Source organism: Falco peregrinus, chromosome 3, assembly GCF_023634155.1.
Source record: "Falco peregrinus isolate bFalPer1 chromosome 3, bFalPer1.pri, whole genome shotgun sequence".
Classification (NCBI taxonomy): domain Eukaryota; kingdom Metazoa; phylum Chordata; class Aves; order Falconiformes; family Falconidae; genus Falco; species Falco peregrinus.
Genome location: NC_073723.1, coordinates 29,611,417 through 29,624,600, shown reverse-complemented (window position 1 = coordinate 29,624,600; position 13,184 = coordinate 29,611,417). Strand labels below are relative to the sequence as shown.

At 36.4% G+C, this 13,184-nt stretch overlaps 1 protein-coding gene across 7 annotated transcripts in view; it reads left to right on the top strand.

The window, feature by feature from the left end:
- The window catches only part of VPS13B (vacuolar protein sorting 13 homolog B), a 478,583-nt gene that overhangs the window by 366,454 nt on the left and 98,945 nt on the right, over positions 1–13,184 (top strand). For 6 of the 7 annotated variants that reach the window (XM_055800741.1, XM_055800742.1, XM_055800739.1 and 3 more), the window contains one exon: positions 3,562–3,699. In XM_055800741.1, coding sequence (XP_055656716.1) covers positions 3,562–3,699 — 138 coding nt within the window. Of the gene's footprint in view, positions 1–3,561; positions 3,700–5,912; positions 6,590–13,184 lie in introns of those variants that run through there. The other variant, XM_055800746.1, reaches the window with a different exon arrangement.

Below are 13,184 nucleotides of genomic sequence, written 5' to 3'. Positions count from 1 at the left end.
CTTTACCATTGACATAATAATGAGGGGATAGCCAGTGAAATCAAAAGCTTGCAAATTCAATTTAAGGTTAGGAAGATATTTCATAAACTGTAAAGTTTGGAGCTGAGGTCTGGGCCTTGACAAGACCAAAAGTGGCTTTGGATGTTTGGGTAGATTCAAAAATAGTTAGAGGTTATTTTTTTCTAATAATAATAAAAAAAGCTCTGTGTGTGTGTCTCCGAATGTGGACATACTGAAGGCCTCAACTTCTGTCTTACAGATTTTAAATTACGGTCTTGGTTGTCAATCTGTGATAGTTGTCTCACCATTTTTCTTTTGCTGCCACAGACAAATTTTTGACATGGTGTAGAGGATAGAATTTCTGGCCGTCTTCACTGCTCTTCACTTCTCAAGACTTTCTTTTCTCTCTCTTGGCTTGCTGTGGAGTAATTCTAGCCTCTCCTTTTACTTATATATGCATCCCTTGGGTTTTCTCCAGCATTTTCTTTATACAAATAACTGCAAATTTAAGTGTTGATTTTTGGGAGAATCATAGAAAATGGAAATGGAAATGACCTATTATAATATATTATTCAGACCAGTTCCCTGCTGATGCATAATTGTTCCCTATTGTATATTTTATAGTGTTCTGTCAAGTGTATTTTTAAACATTCTGAATGTTTCCATCATTTCCTTGAGGGAGAAGACTCCTTTTTCTAACACCTCTCCCCATCAGGAATTCCTCACTTTTCAGCCTGAACTTTCTCTTTTTCATTTGATTGCTTCTCTGGCAATTCCTGTACCCCTGGCATAGGGATCGATTGATAGATATTGTTTTATTCCTTTCCTGATCTTTAATCCTATGTAAATATGTATGCTGTTTTTTACCTTAAAAAGTATTTTAACCAAGATAGACATATTTCAGTCTTTTGACCTTTGATGTAAATGAATTTGTCTTAGCCAGATACATTTTATAGCTCCTGTTTGGATTTCCCTTCAAGTTTTTGAGATATACACCACCACAGTCATTTTTTAAACCTCTGGATTTTTAGCTTTCTTCTCATTATGTAAAAACTTACTTATTAATCCCTATCTGGCATATTTCGATGTATGGTGCGGTCTGTTACCCAGGTTCCAAATTAGCCATATGCCATATGTTTGGAAGCACTCAAATTAGTCTTTGCATAATCCTTTAGGATTATTGCCTCTAGTGTAAAATTGTGTCAATGCAGCTACCCTGCTTCCAGAATTATTTCAGAGTAACACAGTTTCACTTGAACAACAAAAAAAAAAAAAAGCTTGAAGTCAGTCAGGCCAGTGCTGTGTTAAATGTAATATATTTTGATGGACTCAGGCAAATTTTGTGCATTGAGGTTTCTTTGTGTTGTATTCCTGATCTGCAAGTTCTTGAGTCCTTCTCATTATTTGTGTATCCCCGTCCTGCAGTGCCCCAGGTAATGAAGAGGTGATGGTGCTGTGCTCCTTGGAGACATGAGAGAGCAAAATAATCTGAGTGCCCCATGGTTCCTTTTTTTTTTTTTTTATTCTGTGCTTACATGCTGCAATTCCCAATGCCTTGAGGGCAGGGTTTGTATAGCTAATGTATTATGTCACGCAAGGATTTTCTGCTATGTAAGTTCTTTTCATCAAAGATATTTTCATCTTTAAACAGCTGCAACTTTGAAATAATTATTAGGTATTTTATAACATAAACACATTTTAGGGTAATAGGAATACCTATAAAAGTATTCTTCAAAAGAAATGTTTGACTAATTTTACTGGATTTTCTGAAAAGCCGGCAGATGATCAAGGTTGCTATGTACAGTATGTGATGACGTCTTTCAGAAATGAGACAAAATAGTGGCATATTGCAACATTTTGCCCCATATTGGTACACCTAAACGTTTATACTAATACTTCTGAAGGAACAGTAACTTAGAGATCAATTTAATTGATTCAGTGATGTTCATTGCACAATGCTGAGTAATTTTTTACAGTGCTTTACACTATATATTCTGAAAAACATTAGTGTATTATTTATTTGTGATGAGCTGCTAGCACAGAACAAGATGATATGGTATAGATCCCTAGATTTTGCAAAAGATGTGTACTTTGGTGGTAAAGATTTTTTACTATTAGTATTTTCAGTATACTAGACAAACTCCAGACACAGGAAACAAGATACTCCCTAAAGTAGTTACTACAGAAAAGGGAGTGTGCCACACCATTCTGGTTAATGTAATTAAAGGAAAGAGCTAAGAACCATAAAAATACAGAAATTCACGTGGAAAATATACAAATCTGTTGTGTGCAGTGACAGCTCTTAAATAACTGTTGAGAGCTGACTTTTTATAAATGTATAGCAGGAATAAAGGGAAGGAAAGGCTGTAATGTATATGCCATGCACTACAAATACTGCTGTAAAGTCATTGCCTGAAAATTGATCAAATAAAAACAGAAGAATGTGCTAACTTTTGATCTTTTCCATATAGATCTAAAGTCATGATCAATTGGTTTCAGTAGGTTCTTTGAAATCACATAAGGGTTCATATGTGCCAAGTTTTATATGAATCACATGATAAGGTCAAGAAATACAAATTCCAAAGCTGGCTTTATATACCCAGTCCACATATGACTGTGATACCACGATACCATATGTTGACTATAATAGTGGGTATGTAAATAGTGCTCTTGAAAGCAATCCATTCAGTGAAATTCAAATAAAGTAATTATAGTAGGTTTTAATTGACTGATAATGGAAGAGAATAACATCAGGAAAACCTCCTTAAATCATTGCAGATGAGAGACATTCCATAATTAATGTAGCAAGTCTAGATAACAAAGAATAATTGATTATTTAGAACTTAAGACCTGTAGTGCCAGAGTTGAGGACTATTATAATGAAGTTCATGAGCTGCTGAAGATTAAAAAGCTGTTTACATTACTGGTTTTGCCATTTGTAATATGTGGAAAATGAAGAATAGCACTTGGAAGAAGTTAATTTTAATGTACTATTGTAATATTATAGACTGATCAAAGGAATACAATTCAAGGTGGTATGCAAGAATAGCTACTGATAAGCTATTGAGTGAAACTCCAAAGAGAATGATACAACCATATTGTCATTATGCTCTGTTTCTGAGATCTGGTAGCATTCTGGATTTTTAACCTTTATAATTTATCTATTATTTTCTATCTGGTGGTGAAAATACAATATAGAAGTAGCAGGTTTTGAGCACAAATTCTCTTGTAAGGACTGCTTAAGTGTCATCATAATTAATGCTAAAATTGAGTGCTATTTAAAGTCATCTTGTGGTAACTGATGGTTTTTACTCATATTTCACTTGGTATTTCTGTGGGTTTCCTATACTTTGTGTAATTACAGCTTTGCCCTCTTGTCTGTGTATGCATGCATAGTTATACACATGCATCTGTCTATAGGCACAAATGTTACGTGTAACAGCTCTATTAGGAATATTATTTACTGTGTTACAATTTAAACTTTTAAATACTCTTTAATCAATTGTCTATGTATCAAATTCCTGGAATATAATTAATGACTATGATCATTATCACCTATAGATCCTGGGAAGACTCTACCAGAAGCTCTGGATTATTGCAAGATCTGGTTGCAGACAGTAGCAGGAGAGGTAGATGCTAAAAGTGGTATTCCACCTCCTTTTATCACTGTGCAAATTAAAGACTTCCTTAATGGACCAGGTAAGCATTGCACTTCAATCTGTATTTTCTAATGTAATCTATTTGTAGATATGCACACATAGACACACACGTTAGATAATAAGAAAAATGTTGCATTCTTTGCTAATGAATGTGAAATTTTCCTCCAGCAATTACCCTGAATTGAAGTCAAAGTTGAGGAATGGTCAGTCATGGACCAGTCATAGGTTTAAGGTCTAAGTATTTATTCTCTTCCCAAGGTAAATTTAGAAATTTTACTGCTCAGGAGAGCTGAAGTTGGCACATTTCCAGTGGAATGAAACCTACCTGCTTCTAGCCCTAGAACAACTGAAATTTTATTAGTTATCTTTATAAAAGCTGGCTTTTAAAATGTTTCTGAACATTTTTGTAAGCCACATTCCTATGAGTTCTTTGGCATCTGGATACCTGGCATTGCAAATTCCTATCATCTAAAGTGCTGATACTGTAAAATTTAACAAATAGTGTTATTCTGTTTCTTTAATTAGCACAAAATGTAAGTGGTGTAGTATGAATGTGTATTAGCATTTACTTAAAATAATGTGACTTGAAGTTTCACTCCTAGAGTGTCAGAAACTCCTGCAAATTGAAATGTCATCCATTCTCTATTTTGAGAATTCTGTATCTATAACTACATTACTACATAGAATATAATTGAAGTTATATTAAAAGTTAGAAAATACATTCACATTTACCTGTGCCATCGCAATTCATTTTGTTTCTGCATATTTTTTATAATTCATTGAATTGTGTAACTTCCCCCCCCCAGTATCCTTACTTCAGTCAGCATGCAGAATGAGCTGTTATCAGTCATTTAGTGAGTAACTCTTCAGTACTTTGTTTCCCTATTCATACAGTCTTACAGCACACTATCTAAACCTGCCTCTACAGCAGAATTCCATATTTCCTCTGCGTTGCTTACTGCTTTAAGATTTAAGCACTACAGAAATACTAATTTACCTGCACAACCCTCCCATGGGTGATGGAATAGTATGCCCTTGCCTTTTCACAGAAGGGAACTGAGGCACAGAAATTGAGGATTTTCTTATTATATTAAGGTTACCAATTTAAAACTCACCATTTAATTTTCGGTGGTGCTTAAAATACAGAAATTTAAATGTTGGAGACAGTTAATATTGGTTTTGGGTGAAGCAGTAATCACTTCTGCGTATCAGTCCACAGGACAGCAAATTGAAAAACCAGAGAATAAGACATACATATTTACCTGCTGACTATAAATACTTCAATTACATAACTTGAAAATCCATTTTTTGCAGGTAGGCAGGCAGGAGTCTCGAGGAAAGAATAAAGTACATGAACAACCTCATCACTACCCCTTTTTTTGTTTTCTGTGCTGCCTTAGCATTATTTTAAGAGAAGATTTTAAAACCACCTGACAATGCAAAACTTTTGTATATTGATCCCTGTTTGGCTTTGTTAATAGGACTTTGAACCTTCAGACCTACTGCATGTTCTACTGCCATTTGGACTAAAGGATTAATTGATAATATTGGATTTTCATTCTAATCGTGACCAGCACAGGAGGTGTAGAAACACCTGCTATCAGTGGCCTTTCCGTTACTGCTCCCAGATTGGTTTTCCTTTATCCTTACACACATACACACACACACCCCCTCTCCCAATTCTTTTGTGTTCTCTCTCCCCACATCTGGCAGATTCCCATATTGCCAGACCCTTTGTCTGTGCATTCCCCTTTTCTGAAGATTCTCAATGTAGTTTCTTGGCGCAGCCTTTATATTTAATTTATTACACAGCTGAAGGTTTTTCCCTGATGCTCTCCTGCCAGTAGGACAGACTTCTAACTAAACTAGCAGACGTGGAAGCTGGTATAAATTGCAAAGTATATATTCACAAGTAGTCTAAGTGTCTACTTCATTCTCAACAATTCAGTCAGATCTTGAATCGATGTTAAATCCCTCCATGATATATGACTAAATAGGGATCTAAAACCCAATAAATTAATGCATCATAAACCAGTCTGTTTATTTTCACGAAGCATATCAAACTTCAGAGATTTCCTCCAGGATCTCTTCTTAGCCAAATGGCACTGGGCTTTTTTATCACCTTTTGGCTGCTAATTGGAACTACCATTACACATGACTCAACAGTAATTACTCTGAATTTTAACGAAGTGTTTTGCTGGCATAATATAACAAAACAGCTCTGGATTCCATTGCAGATTTTTCTAACCTTAGGTGTTGCCACTGTGAGATCCTCTTCAAATGAACTAACCTTTACCAAGAAGCCTTCCTTGGTGGTTGGAGGTTTCATTGGATGAGTAATGGAAGGCACTTTCCGCATATGATTGCATCAGAATGGCACATACAAAGCATTATGAAAGCTTGACAGCTCCTCAGCAGGCTACTGGAAAATAAGTTACTAACTCTCCCGGGGGGGAAAGTCTTCTAACCACAGCTGCTTCCAGAATGAGGTAGCTTGGCCATCAGCAGGCCTGGAGAAAGTGCCTACACCACCAGATCCTGACTAAGTTGGCAGTTGTTCATTGAGGATGAGAACCTGAGCAAAACTCCGGGAAGTTCTTGTGAGGTCACCAGACAAACAATATTTGTGATGGAAGACATCACAATTAATAAATTGAATAAATAAAGGCACTGCTGAAGTATGCTTATGTTGCAGGCCTCGAGGGCCTACACTTTTTGGGTGAACATTTGGCAAATAACGCTGCTGCTAAGTGGTATGTTTTCTAAGGCATACTGTGCGTTTTCATATTCATTTATGTATCTGTGTTTTATAACTGCAATAAGTAAATTATTAAAATGCTTGTTGGGTACAGCTGATATGCTGTTTGAAAGAGTCAGCACATTTTTAGAAGCTGTGCCTATGCAGACAAAAGTCTGGATGTAGCAGCTGGGTTAACTATGTGGCTTTCTGTATAGATTATGAGTGTTTAAAGTTCAGTGGTTTAATTGTAATGTCATTTTTCTTGCAAAATACATTGTTAGTGTGCTGAGGTTAAATTTCAAATATAACTATCAAACGCCTATCTTCTGTATGATGCAAACTACTATGCAAGCAGTTAAAAGAAAAAATCTGCAAGTGGTTCCAAGTGTTTGCTGTGTTAGATAAAACTGGTACTCCTTGTAAATCGTTTGTCAGCTGAAGTAGATAAGTAGATAGTGTTCCACAGAAAAATCATATGGTTTCACCACACAGGAAACCAGGTTGTCAGTCCATATTAGCTTGGAGATCAAAAAACTACAGCAAGTAGCTAAACTTGGAAACCACTAATTAAATGAGAATAACAGGATACATTAATGCACTTCTTGCCGCATGAGTTGATTATTTTGTACATTTTTGGCAACTAAAGAAAAATGACATTTCTTCCAGATTTAAGGTAATAGGATCCTAGGAGAAATAAGCATTCATCATCAGGCCTGTGGGAACAGACCTCAACTTTAACCCCACAATGTATTAAAGGACTATTCTTTCTCTTTCTACAGTAACTAATTATTTAAAATTTTTTAAATTCCATCTACATCAGTTTACATGACCCTTTCTCTTTTATAATCAGTCTGTTTCTGGATTGTACATCTAATTCTCATCTAATACATGTAAAAGAACTATTTATTGCTTCAGTATTAGATATTATTCATTAGGTGAGGAACAAATATGACCATCTTGTTTTAATAGTGTTTGAAAATCTATTCTCTTTACCCTCTAGTCCTTTCTTCGGATTTTTTTAATACAACTATGCTTTCTTAGCTATAAAAGCTGCCTTTTTGATGTATTCTTTCTGCATGCAAATGATACAAAACATGTTTGTGAAGTACAGCTTCATACAAATTGCCTTAAAATACTCATACATGCAAAATATAGATGGTTTATGCCAAAGTCCTCTTCCCCCAGCAGTTTCTTGGGAAGACATTAGGCTAGGTGTAAAACAGCTGCAGTCCTTGATACTTTCTTTGCCTTTTGAAATCCTTTCTACAGAAGAAACTATGCAGACAAACTAAGAAATGCCGTGTCCCACTGAAAGATGAAGTGAGACCTGGGTGACCTGGGGGATTGCTCTTTCCTGCCAGTCCCTCTGTGGCACAGTTTGGACACCACGAGGGGCATGGCACTGGAGCTAGGTTTATGGTTAAAAAGCAACAAACAAAACCGCACCATGGTACTCTCTCTGGCTTTTTTTCCCCCCTGTTTGCAGAGGCAACAACTGTATCCATTAGCAAGGTCAGTGGTATGGAGAAGCCTGGAAAATAGCAGCTACCAGAAACCCACTAGAATAATATCTCCAGCAGGTGATAGATTAGTTGGAACAAATTGGAACCATTGCACTTCAGCAATCCTGGTTTCTTTCAAGCTGTTTTAAAAATGTCGTCATTTTAATACACAATATCAGCCCTGCGGAACAGTCCACAGCAGGTTAATTTGAATCATATGATGTATCACTGCCCTCAGCTGACATGAGCTCCATTCCATGTGTGAAGCCATAATAAATCCATTCCCAACCGAGGCAAATTCCCTGTGAGAAGGTGAACTAATCCAGGCCTCACACTGGCATGTTAGCCCTCCGTAATTGAAAGCAGGGCCACCTGTTCCCAGCACAGTTAGCCTATAGAGAGAAAATTAGCATTAGATCAGATACTTAATATATTGAAAAATCATTCATACTGCTTGCAAGTTCAGCTGTGGGCTGCTTAGCATGACATCATATATAAACCTAGGAATGTGCCCACTTGATCCCAGTTTAACAGTTTTGTTAACCATGGTGTTTGTTAACTTTGAAATGAGAATTTTTTGATTTAATGAGAGCTGACACGTGAGAAGGGGAACTAGCCAGGGTGCAGACTTTTCTAATTAACTCTGGGTCATTTGCAAAACTTTTGAGCTTTCTAGTAGGTTTTTTTTCCCTTTGCTCTTTTACAAACAAGTTTTTAAAGCACTGACACTGTAGCCATGAAATGATATTTATTTGATTAAGAAGGCAAAGAGAAATATTCCAAACAGGTGTACCAGCCTGTAGGTATTGCTTTGGTTTTGACACATCTATTGTCTGTAATACCAGTGTAATAATGCATAAAATTATCAAAGTACTTTTCTGAAAGCAGTGTCTACAACACCTATTTTAAATTTAGTTTCTTAGATGGCTAAGTACTGAAAATTAAAACTGCACACCAAAGCCACATGGATAAGTTGGGAAATATTTTCTTGGTATCTTTTCCAGTGCAGCAGCATTCTTTTAAAACTTACCTCACACATTCACTCTATTTTCTGAAATCCTCTTACCCCCCCCCCCCATTTATGTCTTAATGTATATGTATTATTCAGCAGCTAAGCACATCATAGAGAGTTAGTATTTATGGGTTCTTTTCTTTTCCACAAACGTGCTCCATGATCTGGAAAAATTTGTTTCATGCCACCATATTGTGCTTCAACTTCCCTGGCTCTTTGAGAGAGTTAACATTTCCCTTAATGAGTGTTTTCTTTTCATGGTCGTGGCTCCCAATGTCCCCATTATAGTTTTTGGCCTTACCACCCAACTCTTGACACCTTTCTGTAGGTTATTTGGTAGTTGCACAATTGCTTAATTTTAGCCAACATCCTATGAACAGCAGTAACCCGCCATCATTTATTCATGGTATCTTTGGTCGTCTTGACCTACAACAATTTATTTTGGTTCAATTGTGACAATTTTTAAAAATGAATAGAATGACATCACTCTGACCCTTGTCTGAGATCTGAAACTCAGGCACTGGCTAGCTAGAGCTGTTAATGTCTTAGTGTCACCTTTCCATAATGTCAGTGACATACTAGGTCATGGAAGTAGGAGTTGTTATTGCTGGGGAACACCCTGTATGGCTCAGGTTGATTAAGCTCCCTGAAGGCTGTAGTTTGCCATATTGGCCTTAGAGAGCTGCTTCTGTAGAGCTGCAGCACACAGACAGCAGTAGGTAGAAATACTGAGCAGTGACTACCAGCCTCTTCCAGACTAATTGGCATCTGTCTCACAGAAGCAGAATAAAAGATGGACTGCAGATGGCCTCTGAAGCCTTGTCTCAAGTTTCTCCTTTCTTTTCCCTTGATCCAAATTGGGAATGATGAATTAGAGGATAAAAACAATTCATTTGGATTCTTCTTGCTTTTCAATTTCTTTTAATTTGTCTCTCTTTTGATGCCTGACCAGGGACAATTGAGAACAGTACAGCTAGTCTTTTCTTTACATGTCTCTCTCTTCCCTATTTTTATAAATTTAATTTTTGCAATTCAGCCATTTCTCTGTTACTGAAGGGCCACCCTGACTCCAAATCAGAATCAGGGCTCAAGATTACCTTTACTTTCCTCAGATTTCCTCTGTTTAAACTCCCTACATCAGGATGGGTGGCTCCCAGAGAAAGAATATTACTGGTGGTGAAATGTTTCCTGCCTGTTGTCTGCTCCTCTCCTGTTTAGGACTAGGAAATTCAATCCTCCTAAGAGTTTAGGGCAAACAGTAGTTTCTTCTATGACAGTACTATTTATTAAGAAGTTTAATATTTTACCGCCTTCTTGGGGTAGAGGAGAATGAGACCCATGTCCACGCTGAGGGAGAAAGACCTGGTATTTCTATATTAGCTATAAAAAATAAAAGTTTCACTGCAGAATGAGGGGTATGAGAAGGGAACACATTCTTGGAAGATGCCATATTTTTCTTAACTTTTCTCATAGTCTGTGAAAAGATCCCAGTCATATAAATAAAGCTTATAAATAATTTTCATGGAGTTTACTTTCTGGTTTTTCAGATTAGGAGTATACTGTGGTAGTTTATTAGTCATGGAAATAATAACCTGGTGTACATTAAGTTATGGCATATATTAGAATAAGCCCACTGACTTCAGTAAGAGCTGGGATTGACCTAAAGCAACTTGCTAGGAACTTTGTTATTTTTGCGTTGCTTATTCTTCCTTAGCCCACCAAATAAAAAGTCCTTTTGAATAATATCATTATCCGAAGTTCACAGCATAAAATTATATCTTCACAGTACAAATCTGAATGTTATGGAGAACAAGGGTAAAATACACATAACCCTGAAATTTTCTATCTGAAGCTCAAAGTAATAAAATGACAAAGAAAGAAATTGTTTCAGACAGAAGTTTCAGAGTGCTGCTCATAGGTTTTCTTTTATAGATGTTATGATTTTGTTCAAACAGGCCATATTGAATCCATTGGGTTTTTTGTAATAGATTTCAAAATACATAATAAATGTAAGTAATATGATGACTAATGGGTCAAGTGAAGTTGGAACTTTTTAAATGAGAAAATAGCTGGAAACGGTTTTCAGGAAACTATTCCAGTTGATTTTTGGTCCCCCACAAGGTGTACATTAACATAAACTCCGTAGAATCGCCTCTGGGACCCGAATTCCCTCTCTGATTTCATTATTGCAATGTGATTCTTTCCCTTCCACTCTTAAGTCATCTCCTGGTGTGGTGTGAGCATATAATAAGTGTAATTTATTTATATTTATCTAATCACCTTTTAACTCAATAGTCATTTCATCATTCTGTTTCCTAGTAGCTGTTCAGAAAGTTGTGAAGGGCAATTAGAAACTAATAATTGACAGACATGGATTTAATGGGTAATCTAAAGAGACATAGTGAAGAAATTGAGAGAGAGAAAGAACAAGTTAAATTCTGCACTCAAATGCTACACTGTAATAAAAAAAATACTGCTCTAATACTGTCTAGTTCAGTCTGATATAAACACAATCAGAAATAACTCACTTGAATGAAATCTATTTACAAACACAGTAATTTCTTTACTATTTATTTGCTGGAAATAGATAACACCTGGCAAAATAAGTTATTGCTACTATGCCTTTAATCTAAAGAAAGCATTGGGGTATAATTGTGGTAGCAAGGCACTAGCAGCCAAAGGAGAGAGAGTATCGACAATGTAATTGTCAGTGTAATTGAGAAGTTAAAGGCAGCTTTGAGCTACCTTTTTCTCTGTCATGATTCCGAGGTAATTTTGGACAATTCAAAGAGGAGTTTGTATTATAGGAACCAGTGCTTTCCTACCGGTACAGAATCTGCACAGTGCTGCGTGATTTGCTTCCCAAGGTGTTTAAAATCATCTAAAAAGACTGTCTCCCTTGGATTTTGCACGCTGGAAATTTTATTTCAGCTGCATCTAGGTGACCCTTTACATTGAAACATCTCTTTTTAGCCCATTTTGAGTGACTGAAGAAGCTGCTGAACATGTATTTTCACCAGCTGCTATGTATAGGTCTTCATATTTCATCAGTTTTCACTGTTTGTCCATCACTTAAATATGTTTTTCTTGAAGAAATGTTGAAGTTTCTTTTACAGTGCTATGTATAAATTGTAAAACGGGACAAAGACTAAAAATATTGATTGCTCAATTGGATTTTTATTTTTTGAACATTTTACTTAAAATGCCAAAGAATCTCCTTATATAATCTTTCCCCAGTTGTAAAAATAGCCTATGTTGTTATGAGATGGTTAAAATATTTGCAGTGAAGGTTCCAGAATTACATTCTCTGCAATTATGCTTCTGGCTGCCACCACCTTTGGTCAGAGCTGATTCACTGGATAATAATAACTTAATACAAGCCTTTGTCAAGCTATCAGTCATGACAACATTTTCTGTGTGACATGTGTTGTTTCCAAACAGAAAACAGGGAGTTCATTTGCATTTCTCTGGTGTCCTAGCGTCCATTTTTTTTATTGCTCTCTTAGATGAGTGTGGTGGTTGTGAAAACAAGTGACTAACAGCAGTGATAAAAGACATGCCCAGCACCCCAGGTGTTGTGCATGTTCCACCACTGAGCTTCACCAGCAGCCTGTGTCTTCTCTGCCCTGGCCTGAGGAAGCCCAAGAGAGAACTATTGCTCTTGAATTCATCTCCTTTTAAATCTTTCTCAATCAGTTTATTCTCTGGCTTTAGCTTTCCACCTGTTCTATCAACTTATGTCTAAGTAGTTCTTGGGTTGTGGGTTTTTTCCTCTTCTGGGTTATACTACCGTAGGAAAGTGTTGGCAATAAAATGTGCTTTTGGCAAAGCAGTTAGCTGTGAAAGCTGTCACACCAAGCAATAAGGGTCCTTTCCTCATTTATTAACTTACAGACTTAATTATGTAGCAAAGCCAAGCACATATCTTCTGTTTTACTCCTTTATTACTACATTGTTAATGGAGAAAATTAAGTTGATAAGGGACTTGATTTGAAAGTGCCTAAATGGTTCAGAAACCCAAATCCTAGTGCAAGTTGGATTTCAGACTTGGATCATTTTAAAAATGCTGCTTGGTTTGTTCGATTGGGTTTTTGTTGTTTTGGGGTTTTTTAAAAAACTTATTAGAATAACACTCCTTTCCATTTGAGTATCGTAAGTAAATTAATATTGTAATGTCACATGGGTCTCTACTTTCTTCGTAAGTCTCCTTTTTCCATTCAAATGGAGGAGAGAACCAAGGGTGTGTGCAAAAAGGCAGGCGACTCTTGGGG